At 43.2% G+C, this 17,586-nt stretch overlaps 1 protein-coding gene across 1 annotated transcript in view; it reads right to left on the bottom strand.

Moving 5' to 3' along the window:
- DNAH1 (dynein axonemal heavy chain 1) overlaps window positions 1–17,586 on the bottom strand; it is a 691,978-nt gene that overhangs the window by 255,497 nt on the left and 418,895 nt on the right. The window contains exon 34 of the mRNA XM_053721084.1: window positions 6,766–6,852. Coding sequence (XP_053577059.1) covers window positions 6,766–6,852 — 87 coding nt within the window. The remainder of the gene's footprint in view (window positions 1–6,765; window positions 6,853–17,586) is intronic.

Below are 17,586 nucleotides of genomic sequence, written 5' to 3'. Positions count from 1 at the left end.
CAATTGCATTATTGCAACTGTAAAAAAACAGAATTTATGCTTACCTGATAAATTACTTTCTCCAACGGTGTGTCCGGTCCACGGCGTCATCCATAACTTGTGGGAATATTCTCTTCCCCAACAGGAAATGGCAAAGAGCACAGCAAAAGCTGTCCATATAGTCCCTCCTAGGCTCCGCCCACCCCAGTCATTCGACCAACGGACAGGAGAAAAAAACAGGAGAAACTATAGGGTGCCGTGGTGACTGTAGTTAGAGAAAGAAATTCATCAAACCTGATTAAAAAACCAGGGCGGGCCGTGGACCGGACACACCGTTGGAGAAAGTAATTTATCAGGTAAGCATAAATTCTGTTTTCTCCAACATTGGTGTGTCCGGTCCACGGCGTCATCCATAACTTGTGGGAACCAATACCAAAGCTTTAGGACACGGATGAAGGGAGGGAGCCAATCAGGTTGCCTAAACGGAAGGCACCATGGCTTGTAAAACCTTTCTCCCAAAAATAGCCTCCGAAGAAGCAAAAGTATCAAATTTGTAGAATTTGGCAAAAGTGTGCAGGGAAGACCAAGTCGCTGCCTTACATATCTGATCAACAGAAGCCTCGTTCTTGAAGGCCCATGTGGAAGCCACAGCCCTAGTAGAGTGAACTGTGATGCGTTCAGGAGGCTGCCGTCCGGCAGTCTCATAAGCCAATCGGATGATGCTTTTCAGCCAAAAGGAAAGAGAGGTAGCAGTAGCTTTTTGACCTCTCCTCTTGCCAGAATAAACGACAAACAGAGAAGACGTTTGTCTGAAATCCTTTGTTGCTTCTAAATAGAACTTTAAAGCACAAACTACATCTAGATTGTGTAACAAACGTTCCTTCTTTGAAACTGGATTCGGACACAAAGAAGGCACAACTATTTCCTGGTTAATATTCTTGTTGGAAACAACCTTTGGAAGGAAACCAGGTTTAGTACGCAAAACAACCTTATCTGAATGGAACACCAGATAGGGCGGATTACACTGCAAAGCCGATAACTCAGAAACTCTTCTAGCGGAAGAAATAGCAACCAAAAACAGAACTTTCCAAGATAACATCTTGATATCTATGGAATGTAGAGGTTCAAACGGAACCGCTTGAAGAACTGAAAAAACTAAATTCAGACTCCAGGGAGGAGTCAAAGGTCTGTAAACAGGCTTGATCCTGACCAAAGCCTGAACAAAAGCTTGAACATCAGGCACAGCTGCCAGTCGTTTGTGTAATAAGACAGATAAAGCAGAAATCTGTCCTTTTAGAGAACTCGCTGATAATTCCTTATCCAAACCTTCTTGGAGAAAGGAAAGGATCCTAGGAATTTTGATCTTACTCCATGAGAATCCCTTGGATTCACACCAACAGATATATCTTTTCCATATTTTATGGTAAATCTTCCTAGTTACAGGTTTTCTGGCTTGTATCATAGTATCTATTACAGAATCCGAATACCCACGCTTAGATAAAATCAAGCGTTCAATTTCCAAGCCGTTAGCTGAAGGGAAACTAGATTTGGATGTTCGAATGGACCTTGTACTAGAAGATCCTGTCTCAAAGGTAGCTTCCATGGTGGAGCCGATGACATATTCACCAGGTCTGCATACCAAGTCCTGCGTGGCCACGCAGAAGCTATCAAGATCACCGAGGCCCTCTCCTGCTTGATCCTGGCTACCAGCCTGGGAATGAGAGGAAACGGTGGAAACACATAAGCTAGGTTGAAGGTCCAAGGCGCTACTAATGCATCCACTAGAGTCGCCTTGGGATCCCTGGATCTGGACCCGTAGCAAGGAACCTTGAAGTTCTGACGAGACGCCATCAGATCCATGTCTGGAATGCCCCATAATTGAGTCAACTAGGCAAAGATCTCCGGGTGGAGTTCCCACTCCCCCGGATGGAATGTATGGCGACTCAGATAATCCGCTTCCCAGTTTTCCACTCCTGGGATGTGGATCGCAGATAGGTGGCAGGAGTGATCCTCCGCCCATTTTATGATTTTGGTCACTTCTCTCATCGCCAGGGAACTCCTTGTTCCCCCCTGATGATTGATGTAAGCAACAGTCGTCATGTTGTCTGATTGGAATCGTATGAATCTGGCCTTTGCTAGTTGAGGCCAAGCCCTGAGAGCATTGAATATCGCTCTCAGTTCCAGAATGTTTATCGGGAGAAGAGACTCTTCCCGAGACCATAGCCCCTGAGCTTTCAGGGAGTTCCAGACCGCGCCCCAGCCCACTAGACTGGCGTCGGTCGTGACGATGACCCACTCTGGTCTGCGGAAACTCATTCCCTGGGACAGGTGGTCCTGGGTTAGCCACCAACGGAGTGAGTCTCTGGTCTTCTGATCTACTTGAATCACTGGAGACAAGTCTGTATAGTCCCCATTCCACTGTTTCAGCATGCACAGTTGTAATGGTCTTAGATGAATTCGCGCAAAAGGAACTATGTCCATTGCTGCAACCATCAACCCTACTACTTCCATGCACTGAGCTATGGAAGGACGTGGAACAGAATGAAGAACTTGACAAGCGCTTAGAAGTTTTAGCTTTCTGACATCTGTCAGGAAAATCTTCATTTCTAAAGAATCTATTATTGTCCCCAAGAAAGGAACTCTTGTCGATGGAGACAGGGAACTTTTTTCTATGTTCACTTTCCATCCGTGAGATCTGAAAAAGGCTAGAACGATGTCTGTGTGAGCCTTTGCCTTTGAAAGAGACGACGCTTGTATCAGAATGTCGTCCAAGTAAGGTGCCACTGCAATGCACCTTGGTCTTAGAACCGCTAGAAGGGACCCGAGTACCTTTGTGAAAATCCTTGGAGCAGAGGCTAGCCCGAATGGGAGAGCCACAAACTGGTAATGTTTGTCCAGAAAGGCGAACCTTAGGAACTGATGATGATCTTTGTGGATAGGAATATGTAGATACGCATCCTTTAGATCCACGGTAGTCATAAATTGACCCTCCTGGATTGTAGGTAAAATCGTTCGAATGGTTTCCATTTTGAACGATGGCACTCTGAGAAATTTGTTTAGGATCTTTAAATCCAGAATTGGTCTGAAAGTTCCCTCTTTTTTGGGAACTACAAACAGATTTGAGTAAAACCCCATTCCTTGGCCTGCTTACCCTTGTTCCAGCAGTGCATTGGTTTCCAAGCTGGTTTGGTTTGCGAAGCATTACCCTCTTGTCTAGAGGCTGCAGAGTTGGAGGCCGGTCCGTTCCTGAAATTGCGAAAGGAACGAAAATTAGACTTATTCTTGGCTTTGAAAGGCCTATCTTGTGGGAGGGCGTGGCCGTGACCCCCAGTGATGTCTGAGATAATCTCTTTCAATTCTGGCCCAAAAAGAGTTTTACCCTTTAAGGGGATATTAAGCAATTTTGTCTTGGAAGATACATCCGCTGACCAAGACTTTAGCCAGAGCGCTCTGCGCGCCACAATTGCAAACCCAGAATTTTTCGCCGCTAATCTAGCTAACTGCAAAGCGGCATCTAAAATAAAGGAATTAGCTAACTTAAGTGCGTGAACTCTGTCCATAACCTCCTCATACGGAGTCTCTCTACTGAGCGACTTTTCTAGTTCCTCGAACCAGAACCACGCTGCTGTAGTGACAGGAATAATGCACGAAATAGGTTGCAGGAGGTAACCTTGCTGTACAAAAATCTTTTTAAGCAAACCCTCCAATTTTGTCTTGGAAGATACATCCGCTGACCAAGACTTTAGCCAGAGCGCTCTGCGCGCCACAATTGCAAACCCAGAATTTTTCGCCACTAATCTAGCTAACTGCAAAGCGGCATCTAAAATAAAGGAATTAGCTAACTTAAGTGCGTGAACTCTGTCCATAACCTCCTCATACGGAGTCTCTCTACTGAGCGACTTTTCTAGTTCCTCGAACCAGAACCACGCTGCTGTAGTGACAGGAATAATGCACGAAATAGGTTGCAGGAGGTAACCTTGCTGTACAAAAATCTTTTTAAGCAAACCCTCCAATTTTTTATCCATAGGATCTTTGAAAGCACAATTATCCTCGATAGGAATAGTAGTGCGCTTGGCTAGTGTAGAAACTGCCCCCTCGACCTTAGGGACTGTCTGCCATAAGTCCTTTCTGGGGTCGACCATAGGAAATAATTTCTTAAATATAGGAGGGGGAACAAAAGGTATGCCGGACTTCTCTCACTCCTTATTCACTATGTCCGCCACCCGCTTGGGTATAGGAAAGGCGTCGGGGTGCACCGGAACCTCTAGGAACTTGTCCATCTTGCACAATTTTTCTGGAATGACCAGGTTGTCACAATCATCCAGAGTAGATAACACCTCCTTAAGCAGTGCGCGGAGATGCTCTAATTTAAATTTAAATGTCACAACATCAGGTTCTGCCTGTTGAGAAATTCTACCTGAATCTGAAATTTCCCCATCTGACAAAACCTCCCTCATGGCCCCTTCAGATTGGTGTGAGGGTATGACAGAGCAATTATCATCAGAGCCCTCCTGCTCTACAGTGTTTAAAACAGAGCAATTGCGCTTTCTCTGAAATGCAGGCATTTTGGATAAAATATTTGCTATGGAGTTATCCATTACTGCCGTCAATTGTTGCATAGTAACAAGCATTGGCGCGCTAGAAGTACTAGGGGTCTCCTGCGTGGGCAAAACTGGTGTAGACACAGAAGGAGATGATGTAGAACTATGTCTACTCCCTTCATCTGATGAATCATCTTGGGCAACTTTACTATCTGTGGCAGTACTGTCCTTACTTTGTTTGGACGCTATGGCACAATTATCACACAATTTTGAAGGGGGAGACACATTGGCTTCCATACATACAGAACATAGCTTATCTGAAGGTACAGACATGTTAAACAGGCTTAAACTTGTCAATAAAGTACAAAAACCATTTTTAAACAAAACCGTTACTGTCTCTTTAAATTTTATACAGGGCACACTTTATTACTGAATATGTGAAAAACTATGAAGGAATTGTTCAAATTTAACCAAATTTTCACCACAGTGTCTTAAAGCATTGCACCCCAAATTTGAGACCTTTAACCCTTAAAATGAAGAAACCGGAGCCGGTTACAGTTTTAACCCCTCTACAGTCCCAGCTACAGCCTTTGCTGCGACTTTACCAAACCCAGGGGGTATACGATACCAAATGAAGCCTTCTAGGAACCTTTTCAACTACTTTCAGACCCACATACATGCAGCTGCATGTCCTGCTCTCAAAAGTAACTGCGCAGTAATGGCGCGAAAATGAGGCTCAGCCTACTACAGGGAAGGCCCTTCCTGACTGGAAAGGTGTCTAAACCAGTGCCTGACGTTAAAAAATGTTCCCCAAAGTTTATAAGTGTGAATATCAACATCAAGCTGTATAAAATGCCCAAATAAAGCAATCAATCTTGCCCATAAAAGTGTCTACCAGTTTTATAGCCCACATTAAGCCCTTTATTCTGTTTGAGACTAAGAAAATGGCTTACCGGTCCCCATAAGGGGAAATGACAGCCTTCCAGCATTACACAGTCTTGTTAGAAAAATGGCTAGTCATACCTTAAGCAGAAAAGTCTGCTAACTGTTTCCCCCAACTGAAGTTATTTCATCTCAACAGTCCTATGTGGAAACAGCAAATGATTTTAGTTACTGCTGCTAAAATCATATTCCTCTCACAAACAGAACTCTTCATCTTTTTCTGTTTCAGAGTAAATAGTACATACCAGCACTATTTTAAAATAACAAACTCTTGATAGTAGAATAAAAAACTACAACTAAACACCACATACTCTTCACCATCTCCGTGGAGATGTTGCCTGTGCAACGGCAAAGAGAATGACTGGGGTGGGCGGAGCCTAGGAGGGACTATATGGACAGCTTTTGCTGTGTTCTTTGCCATTTCCTGATGGGGAAGAGAATATTCCCACAAGTAATGGATGACGCCGTGGACCGGACACACCAATGTTGGAGAAAAGATGTTCAAACAAGATTTCACCTTTGTGGATGTGTTTTTAAAAGCAAACACGTCTTGGTGAAAGGCTTTCAAAAGAAAAAGAACATTTTCTTCCATGTGAAGAACATTAGAATGTAAAATATTGATAGCTACCTTCGGGTTTAGCGATGTAGGTCTTACGCAGTGTCGGGTTAGAGCGTGAGTGTTAAGCCTTAAATTCTATTTTTAAAGCATACTCCATTGAAGTCTATAGGGCCAATTTATCAAGGGCCAAATGGCCCCTGATGCCCCTGTTTCCGTCGAGAGCCTTCAGGCTCGCCGGAAACAGCAGTTAAGAAGCAGCAGTCTTAAGACTGCTGCTCCTTAACTGGTCTGCCACCTCTGAGGCTGCAGGCAACAATCCGCCCGATCCTATACGATCGGGCTGATTGACACACTCTGCTAGCGGCCGCAAACCTGCAGGGGGTGGCATTGCACAAGCAGTTCACTAGAACTGCTTGTGCAATGCTAAATGCCGACAGCGTATGCTGTCGGCATTCAGCGATGGCTGGCAGACATGATACGATACAGCGTATCATGTCCGCCAGACATTGATAATCCGGCCCCTGTGTGGCTATCTGAAGTCTGGAAGTTAGCGTGCATTGGGTTTTGCTTGTGCACTACCTTTTTACTTTCAACTTGTAATGCACGTGCTAGCCCACCTGTGTTAAGTTTACTTTAAGTGAAGTTGGCTCGATCGGAAAAAAAAAAGATAGTCACTTGTAATCTGGCCCTATATGTTTAAAATATTTCAAGTCAGTGTGTAAACAAACAAAAAAATATTTTTACCTCATTCATTGTGGGATGTTCTCTCTTCAAATTCCCAGCAGCAGAAATCACAGTTTTTACAGCTCTCATCCCAAAGTCATAATGGTCCTGAGAAAGGAAAACATGGGATAAAATAGATAAATTAGGCCTTTGGAGAGGAGTCAAAAAGAATCAATAGGGCTCAAATGACAGAGATTATAAAGGTGCTACAGAAAGGAGTATTGAAATTAGTAATAATAATAAACAAAAATAAATAAGGGTTTGTGAAAGAAAAATATAAACATATAGTAAAGGTAGAAAGAGCGCAAACAGGGGAATGTGGAACCAAATCGGGATGTTCTTCTGCAAATCCTGAAAATAAACCAGGGAGTATAGTTAACAAGCTGCCGATGCAGCTGTTTCCGCGAGATCCTTCAGGCTCGCCAGAAACAAAAGTTAAGAAGCTGCTGCTTAACTCATCTGCCACCTCTGAGGTGGCGGACAGCAATCATTGATTGACACCCCCATGTGCAGGGGCGGCATTAGACAAGCATTTCACTAGCCTATGCTGTCGGCATTTATCGATGTCGGGAGGACATGATCCGCTACAGCAGATCATGTCCGCCCGACAGTTGATAAACCTACTCCCAGGAGTCTAGACAACTGTCATTAATACAAACCTTTTTTATTATTATCAGGTATTTGTAGAGCGCCAACAGATTCCGCAGTGCTATAAGCATAGGCGGTAAACAAGACAACATTTATAGGGATCAAATGAGTTGAGGGCCCTGCCGAGAGTTGCACTGTTGTAGTTGGCTCTTATGAAGGTGATCTACAAACAGCTGGGCTCATAGGCTTACATTCTAAGGGATTCAAGGGGAAAGCAATGGAGTTAGGAAATGTTAGTGTAGGTTGTATGCATCCCTGAATAGTAGAGTCTTTAGGGATCACTTGAAGCTGTTAAAACTAGGGTAGAGTCTTGTGGAGCGAGGCAGGGAGTTCCACAAGATGGGAGCCAGTCTGGAGAAGTCCTGTAAACGGGAATGTGAGGAAGTAACAAGAAAGGAGGAGAATAGGAGATCGTGAGCAGAGCGAAGGGGTTGGAAGGGAGAGTATCTGGAGACAAGGTCTGAAATGTAGAGGGAGCAGCGCTGTTGAGGGCTTGGTATGTCAGAGTGAGGATTTTGTGTTTAATCCTGGAGGCAAGAGGAAGCCTGTGAAGGGATTGGCAGAGAGGTGCAGCAGATGAAGAGCGACATGTTAGGAAGATGAGCCTGGCAGAGGCATTCATTATGGATTGTAAAGGAGCTAGGCAGCAGCTAGGGAGACCAGAGAGGACAGAGTTGCAATAGTCGAGGCGGGAAAGGACGAGAGAGTGGATTAAAATCTTAGTTGTGTCTTGTGTAAGGAAATGTCTAATTTTAGAGATGTTTTTTAGGTGGAAACGGCAGGCTTTAGACAAGGACTGAATGTGAGGAGTGAAAGAAAGGTCTGAGTCAAGTGTGACCCCAAGATATCGGGCATGCGGGGTAGGGGTAATGATGGAATTAGCAACAGTTATAGAAAATTGGGGGGTGGAGATTTTGGAGGAAGGAGTCCAGTTTTGGAGAGATTTAGCTCAAGGTAGTGAGAGGACATCCAAGGTGAGATATGAGAAAGACAGTTAGTGAAACGGGTTAGTAAGGATGGAGGTAGGTCTGATGCAGAGAGATAGATTTGGGTGTCATCGGCATACAAATGGTATTGAAACCCGTGGGACTTTATTAAGGAACCTAATAATGACATGTAGATTGAAAAGAGAAGGGGACCGAGGACAGAGCCTTGAGGTACCCCAACAGAAAGTGGTAATGGGGCAGAGGATGCTACAGAGAATGCTAAACTAAAGGTACGATTAGATAGGAAAAGAACCACGAGAGAGCTGTGTCGCAGATACCGAAGGATTGGAAGGTTTGAAGCAAAAGAGGGTGGTCAACAGTATCAAAGGCTGCAGACAGATCAAGGAGGATAAGCAAAGAGAAGTGGCCTTTGGACTATGCTGTAAGTAGGTTGTTGGTAACCTTGACAATTGCTGTCTCTGTGGAGTTATGGGGACAGAATCCAGATTGCAGTGGGTCAAGGAGAGAGTTTAGTGTAAGGAAATGGGATAGACATGCATATACTAGCTTTTCAAGGACCTTTGAGGCAAGAGGGAGTAGGGAAAAGGATGGTAGTTGGATGGGGAGGTTGGATCAAGAGAAGGTTTTTTGAGGATAGGTGTGACCAGTGCATGTTTTAGAGATGAGGGAAATATACCAGTGCTGAGGGAAAGGTTGAAGATGAGTGTGAGTATAGGGGTAAAGGTAGAAGATAGGGAGGGGAGTAGCTGTGAGGGGATGGGGTCGAGAGGACAGGTAGTGAGGTGGGAGGATAGTATAAGTGTAGAAACGTATTCCTCTGTAACAGGGGCAAAAGAGCTAAATTCTATGGCTATTTGGGTTTTGGATGATTTTGAATTTCTATCTTGGAATTGGTTCAGCCATTAGGGTTACTTGATGTGGGAATTGAACGAGGGGGGTTACTTGTAGATGGGGGAGGTCAACGTTAAAGTTAAAGGGACATGAAATCCAAAAAAAAAAATATTTCATGATTCAGACAGAACATACCATTTTAAACAACTCTCCAATTTCCTTCTATTATCAAATTTCCTTCATTCTCTTGGTATCTGTTGTTAAAGGAGCAGCAATGCACTACTGGGAGCTAAATTAACACATCAGGTGAGCCAATGATAACAGTCAGCAGCTAACTCCCAGTAGTGCATTGAAGTTCCTGAGCCTACCCAGATATGATGTTCAACAACATATTCAAATAGAAGAAAGCAAATTAGATAATAGAAGTCTAAATCATGAAAGAAAAATTGTGGGTTTCATGTCCCTTTAATTGTGCTTAAGTGAATAGTGACAGCCCAGATCGATTAATTTGCAATAGGGGGTGCAGCAGTGAGGGAACTGGTTAAGAAGTGGTTAGGGTTAAATTGCAGGGGGGGGGTATCAGAACAGTGGAAGTAAGGTTTAGACTGTGGATAAGCCATGGAACACACTTTGCACAACATTTCTGATGGACTGGATACCTCTATGTTTGTATTTTGTTTTGTTTGCCAAGCAAATGAGTCCGGTGGTGTTACTGAGTGGACTGGACCAGGCATTTACAGAGTATGTTTTAACAACTCTCTGATTATTCAGTAAGCTCTTTATCAATGAAGGACTTGGTTATGGATCTCACAAATACTAACTTGTCAGATGGCCTCAAAATATCCTACAAACTGTCAAATATATTACAAAACAACAATGCATGGAAACCAAACGTGGTAATAATTATATTTAAACTATGAAATTTTAGCTGAATTAGATGTTGTAAACTTAAAAAAACATTAAACACTTTCGGCTAGATTGTGCGTTAGTGTAAAAAAGCAGCGTTAAGAGGTCCTAACGCTGCTTTTTTACGCCCGCTGGTATTACGAGTCTTGAAGGTTTAGGGTCACCGCACACTTCTTTGGCCTTACCGCAAAACGACTTAAGTAAACTTTGTAAAGTCTTTTTTCTATGGGACTTCCATAGCGCTGATATTATGAGTCTGTCCTGGGAGGTCAAAAAGTGAGCGGTACACACTACCCTGTCAAGAGTCCTAACATATTTAAAAGTCAGTAGTTATGAGTTTTATGGTACAACGCCGTAACATAAAACTCATAACTAAAGTGCTAAAAAACATAATTTATGCTTACCTGATAAATTTATTTCTCTTGTAGTGTATCCAGTCCACGGATCATCCATTACTTATGGGATATTCTCCTTCCCAACAGGAAGTTGCAAGAGGATCACCCACAGCAGAGCTGCTATATAGCTCCTCCCCTCACTGCCATATCCAGTCATTTGACCGAAACAAGACGAGAAAGGAGAAACCATAGGGTGCAGTGGTGACTGTAGTTTAATTAAAATTTAGACCTGCCTTAAAAGGACAGGGCGGGCCGTGGACTGGATACACTACAAGAGAAATAAATTTATCAGGTAAGCATAAATTATGTTTTCTCTTGTTAAGTGTATCCAGTCCACGGATCATTCATTACTTATGGGATACCAATACCAAAGCTAAAGTACACGGATGATGGGAGGGACAAGGCAGGATTAAACGGAAGGAACCACTGCCTGAAGAACCTTTCTCCCAAAAACAGCCTCCGAAGAAGCAAAAGTATCAAATTTGTAAAATTTTGAAAAGGTGTGAAGCGAAGACCAAGTCGCAGCCTTGCAAATCTGTTCAATAGAGGCCTCATTTTTAAAGGCCCAGGTGGAAGCCACAGCTCTAGTAGAATGAGCTGTAATCCTTTCAGGGGGCTGCTGTCCAGCAGTCTCATAGGCTAAGCGAATTATGCTCCGAAGCCAAAAGGAAAGAGAGGTTGCCAAAGCTTTTTGACCTCTCCTCTGTCCAGAGTAAACGACAAACAGGGAAGATGTTTGGCGAAAATCTTTAGTAGCTTGTAAGTAAAACTTCAAGGCACGGACTACGTCCAGATTATGTAAGAGACGTTCCTTCTTCGAAGAAGGATTAGGACACAATGATGGAACAACAATCTCTTGATTGATATTCTTGTTAGAAACCACCTTAGGTAAAAACCCAGGTTTGCAGAACTACCTTATCTGCATGAAAAATCAGATAAGGAGAATCACATTGTAAGGCAGATAGCTCAGAGACTCTTTGAGCCGAGGAAATAGCCATCAAAAACAGAACTTTCCAAGATAAAAGTTTAATATCAATGGAATGAAGGGGTTCAAACGGAACTCCTTGAAGAACTTTAAGAACGAAGTTTAAGCTCCACGGGGGAGCAACAGTTTTAAACACAGGCTTAATTCTAACCAAAGCCTGACAAAAAGCCTGGACGTCTGGAACCTCTGCCAGACGCTTGTGCAAAAGAATAGACAGAGCAGAAATCTGTCCTTTTAAAGAACTAGCTGATAATCCTTTGTCCAAACCCTCTTGGAGAAAGGACAATATCCTAGGAATCCTAACCTTACTCCATGAGTAATTCTTAGATTCACACCAATAAAGATATTTACGCCATATCTTATGGTAGATTTTCCTGGTGACAGGCTTTCGTGCCTGTATTAAGGTATCAATGACTGACTCGGAGAAGCCACGCCTTGATAGGATCAAGCGTTCAATCTCCTTGCAGTCAGTCTCAGAGAAATTAGATTTGGATGATTGAAAGGACCTTGTATTAGAAGGTCCTGCCTCAGAGGCAGAGTCCATGGTGGAAAGGATGACATGTCCACTAGGTCTGCATACCAGGTCCTGCGTGGCCACGCAGGCGCTATCAGAATCACTGATGCTCTCTCCTGCTTGATTTTGGCAATCAGTCGAGGGAGCAGAGGAAACGGTGGAAACACATAAGCCAGGTTGAAGAACCAAGGAGCTGCTAGAGCATCTATCAGCGTCGCTCCCGGGTCCCTGGACCTGGATCCGTAACAAGGAAGCTTGGCGTTCTGGCGAGACGCCATGAGATCCAGTTCTGGTTTGCCCCAACGATGGATCAGTTGAGCAAACACCTCCGGATGGAGTTCCCACTCCCCCGGATGAAAAGTCTGACGACTTAGAAAATCCGCCTCCAAGTTCTGTACGCCTGGGATGTGGATCGCTGACAGATGGCAAGAGTGAGACTCTGCCCAGCGAATTATCTTTGAGACTTCTAACATCGCTAGGGAACTCCTGGTTCCCCCTTGATGGTTGATGTAAGCCACAGTCGTGATGTTGTCCGACTGAAATCTGATGAACCTCAGGGTTGCTAACTGAGGCCAAGCTAGAAGAGCATTGAATATTGCTCTTAACTCCAGAATATTTATTGGGAGGAGTTTCTCCTCCTGAGTCAACGATCCCTGAGCCTTCAGGGAGTTCCAGACTGCGCCCCAACCTAGAAGGCTGGCATCTGTTGTTACAATCGTCCAATCTGGTCTGCGAAAGGTCATACCCATGGACAGATGGACCCGAGATAGCCACCAGAGAAGAGAATCTCTGGTCTCTTGATCCAGATTTAGTAGAAGGGACAAATCTGAGTAATCCCCATTCCACTGACTTAGCATGCATAATTGCAGCGGTCTGAGATGCAGGCACGCAAATGGCACTATGTCCATTGCCGCTACCATTAAGCCGATAACTTCCATGCACTGAGCCACTGAAGGACGTGGAATGGAATGAAGGACACGGCAAGCATTTAGAAGTTTTGATAACCTGGACTCCGTCAAGTAAATTTTCATCTCTACAGAATCTATAAGAGTCCCTAGGAAGGTGACTCTTGTGAGTGGGGATAGAGAACTCTTTTCCACGTTAACTTTCCACCCATGCGACCTCAGAAATGCCAGAACTATCTCTGTATGAGACTTGGCAATTTGAAAGCTTGACGCCTGTATCAGGATGTCGTCTAGATACGGAGCCACCGCTATGCCTCACGGTCTTAGAACCGCCAGAAGTGAGCCCAGAACCTTTGTAAAGATTCTCGGGGCAGTGGCCAACCCGAAGGGAAGAGCTACAAATTGGTAATGCCTGTCTAGAAAGGCAAACCTTAGGAACCAATGATGATCTTTGTGAATCGGTATGTGAAGGTAGGCATCCTTTAAGTCCACTGTGGTCATGTACTGACCCTCTTGGATCATGGGTAGGATGGTCCGAATAGTTTCCATTTTGAATGATGGAACTCTGAGGAATTTGTTTAAAATCTTTAGATCCAAGATTGGTCTGAAGGTTCCCTCTTTCTTGGGAACCACAAACAGATTTGAATAAAACCCCTGTCCCTGTTCCGTCCGCGGAACTTGATGGATCACTCCCATTACTAGGAGGTCTTGCACACAGCTTAGGAATGCCTCTTTCTTTATCTGGTTTGCTGATAACCTTGAAAGATGAAATCTCCCTTGTGGAGGAGAAGCTTTGAAGTCCAGAAGATATCCCTGAGATATGGTCTCCAACGCCCAGGGATCCTGAACATCTCTTGCCCACGCCTGGGCGAAGAGAGAAAGTCTGCCCCCCACTAGATCCGTTTCCGGATAGGGGGCCGTTCCTTCATGCTGTCTTGGGGTCAGCAGCAGGTTTTCTGGCCTGCTTGCCCTTGTCCCAGGACTGGTTAGATTTCCAGGCCTGTCTGGAATGAGCAACAGTTCCCTCTTGTTTTAAAGCGGAGGAAGTTGATGCTGCTCCTGCCTTGAAATTTCGAAAGACACGAAAATTAGACTGTTTGGCCTTTGATTTGGCCCTGTCCTGAGGAAGGGTATGACCCTTGCCTCCAGTAATGTCAGCAATAATTTCCTTCAAGCCAGGCCCAAATAAGGTCTGCCCCTTGAAAGGAATGTTGAGTAACTTAGACTTTGAAGTCACGTCAACTGACCAGGATTTAAGCCATAGCGCCCTACGCGCCTGGATGGCGAATCCGGAATTCTTAGCCGTTAGTTTAGTCAAATGAACAATGGCATCAGAAACAAATGAGTTAGCTAGCTTAAGCGTTCTAAGCTTGTCAATAATTTCCTCCAATGGAGCTGTATGGATGGCCTCTTCCAGGGCCTCAAACCAGAATGCCGCCACAGCAGTGACAGGCACAATGCATGCAAGGGGCTGCAAAATAAAACCTTGTTGAATAAACATTTTCTTAAGGTAACCCTCTAATTTTTTATCCATTGGATCTGAAAAAGCACAACTGTCCTCAACCGGGATAGTGGTACGCTTTGCTAAAGTAGAAACTGCTCCCTCCACCTTAGGGACCGTCCGCCACAAATCCAGTGTAGTGGCGTCTATTGGAAACATTTTTCTAAATATAGGAGGTGGGGAAAAGGGCACACCGGGTCTATCCCACTCCTTGCTAATAATTTCTGTAAGCCTTTTAGGTATAGGAAAAACGTCAGTACACACCGGCACCGCATAGTATCTATCCAGCCTACACAATTTCTCTGGAATTGCAACTGTGTTACAGTCATTCAGAGCAGCTAATACCTCCCCAAGCAATACACAGAGGTTCTCAAGCTTAAATTTAAAATTAGAAATCTCTGAATCAGGTTTCCCTGAGTCAGAGATGTCACCCACAGAATGAAGCTCTCCGTCCTCATGTTCTGCATACTGTGACGCAGTATCAGACATGGCTCTTACAGCATTTGCGCGCTCTGTATCTCTCCTAACCCCAGAGCTATCGCGCTTGCCTCTTAATTCAGGCAATCTAGATAATACCTCTGACAGGGTATTATTCATGATTGCAGCCATGTCCTGCAAGGTAATCGCTATGGGCGTCCCTGATGTAATTGGCGCCATATTAGCGTGCGTCCCCTGAGCGGGAGGCAAAGGATCTGACACGTGGGGAGAGTTAGTCGGCATAACTTCCCCCTTGACAGAACCCTCTGGTGATAATTCTTTTATAGATAAAGACTGATCTTTACTGTTTAAGGTGAAATCAATACATTTAGTACACATTCTCCTATGGGGCTCCACCATGGCTTTCAAACATAATGAACAAGTAGGTTCCTCTGTATCAGACATGTTTAAACAGACTAGCAATGAGACTAGCAAGCTTGGAAAACACTTAAAACAAGTTTACAAGCAATATAAAAAATGTTACTGCGCCTTTAAGAAACACAAATTTTGTCCAAATTTGAAATAACAGTGAAAAAAGGCAGTTACACTAACAACATTTTTACAGTGTATGTAACAAGTCAGCAGAGCATTGCACCCACTTGCAAATGGATGATTAACCCCTTAATAAAAAAAAAACAGAATAATAAATGTCAAAAACTTTTTTTTTTTTTTTTTTTTAACACAGTCACAACTGCCACAGTCTACTGTGATTGTTACCCTCCTCAAACACGACTTTGAAGCCTTTTGAGCCCTTCAGAGATGTCCTGTATCATGCAGAGGGAAGCTGAATGTCTCTGTCAGTATTTTTATCTGCACAGAAAAGCACTAAAATAGGCCCTTCCCACTCATATTGCAACAGTGGAAATCTTCAGGAAACTGTTTCTAGGCAAAAATCAAGCCAGCCATGTGGAAAAAACTAGGCCCCAATAAGTTTTATCACCAAACATATATAAAAAACGATTAAACATGCCAGCAAACGTTTTAAAATACACTTTTATAAGAGTATGTATCTCTATTAATAAGCCTGATACCAGTCGCTATCACTGCATTTAAGGCTTTACTTACATTACTTCGGTATCAGCAGCATTTTCTAGCAAATTCCATCCCTAGAAAAATATTTTAACTGCACATACCTTATTGCAGGAAAACCTGCACGCTATTCCCCCTCTGAAGTTACCTCACTCCTCAGAATATGTGAGAACAGCAAAGGATCTTAGTTACTTCTGCTAAGATCATAGAAAACGCAGGCAGATTCTTCTTCCAAATACTGCCTGAGATAAACAGTACACTCCGGTACCATTTAAACTTTTGATTGAAGAAATAAACTAAGTCTAAAACACCACAGTCCTCTTACGACCTCCATCTTAGTTGAGAGTTGCAAGAGAATGACTGGATATGGCAGTGAGGGGAGGAGCTATATAGCAGCTCTGCTGTGGGTGATCCTCTTGCAACTACCTGTTGGGAAGGAGAATATCCCATAAGTAATGGATGATCCGTGGACTGGATACACTTAACAAGAGAAAGTACACTAACACCCATAAAATACCTATTAACCCCTAAACCGAGGCCCTCCCGCATCGCAAATACTAAAATAAAAATTTTAACCCCTAATCTGCCGCTCTGGACACTGCCGCCACCTACATTATATGTATGAACCCCTAATCTGCTGCCCCCAAAATTGCCGACACCTACATTATATTTATTAACCCCTAATCTGCCGCCCCCAATTTTGCCTCCACCTACCTACACTTATTAACCCCTAATCTGCCGCCCCCAATGTCGCTGCCACTATATTAAAGTTATTAACCCCTAAACCTAGGGGTAAAGTCTAACCCTAAACCTAACACCCCCTAACTTAAATATAATTTAAATAAATCTAAATAAATATTACTATCATTAACTAAATTATTCCTATTTAAAACTAAATACTTACCTGTAAAATAAACCCTAAGATAGCTACAATATAACTAATAGTTACATTGTAGCTATTTTAGGATTTATTTTTATTTTACAGGCAAGTTTGTATTTATTTTAACTAGGTAGAATAGTTATTAAATAGTTATTAACTATTTAATAACTACCTAGTTAAAATAAAGACAAATTTACCTGTAAAGTAAAACTTAACCTAAGTTACACTAACACCTAACACTACAATATAATGAAATAAACTAAATTAAATACAATTACCTACATTAAATTAGCTAAAGTACAAAAACAAAACAAAACACTAAATTACAGAAAATAATAAACAAATTACAGAAATTTAAACTAATTAAACCTAATCTAACAACCCTATTAAAATAAAAAGCCCCCCCCCCCAAAAAAAAAAAAAAAAAATCCTAGCCTAAACAAAACTACCAATAGCCCTTAAAAAGGCCTTTAGCGGGGCATTGCCCCAAACTAATCAGCTCTTTTACCTGTAAAAAAAATAATACAAACAACCCCCCCAACAGTAAAACCCACCACCCACACAACCAACCCCCCAAATAAAATACTAGCTAAAGAAACCTAAGCTCACCATAGCCCTGAAAAGGGCATTTGGATGGGCATTGCCCATAAAAGGGCAGTTAGCTCTTTTGCCGCTCAAACCCTAATCTAAAAAATAAAACCCACCCAATACACCCTTAAAAACACCTAACACTAACCGCCTGACTTACCGGGATACATCTTCATCCAAGCCGGGCGGAAGTGGTCCTCCAGACGGGCAGAAGTTTTCATCCAAGCTGGGCAGAA

Source organism: Bombina bombina, chromosome 7 (genome assembly GCF_027579735.1).
Source record: "Bombina bombina isolate aBomBom1 chromosome 7, aBomBom1.pri, whole genome shotgun sequence".
Classification (NCBI taxonomy): Eukaryota; Metazoa; Chordata; class Amphibia; order Anura; family Bombinatoridae; genus Bombina; species Bombina bombina.
Note: the sequence above shows the minus strand (reverse complement) of the source record. Positions and strands in the feature narration are given on the sequence as shown.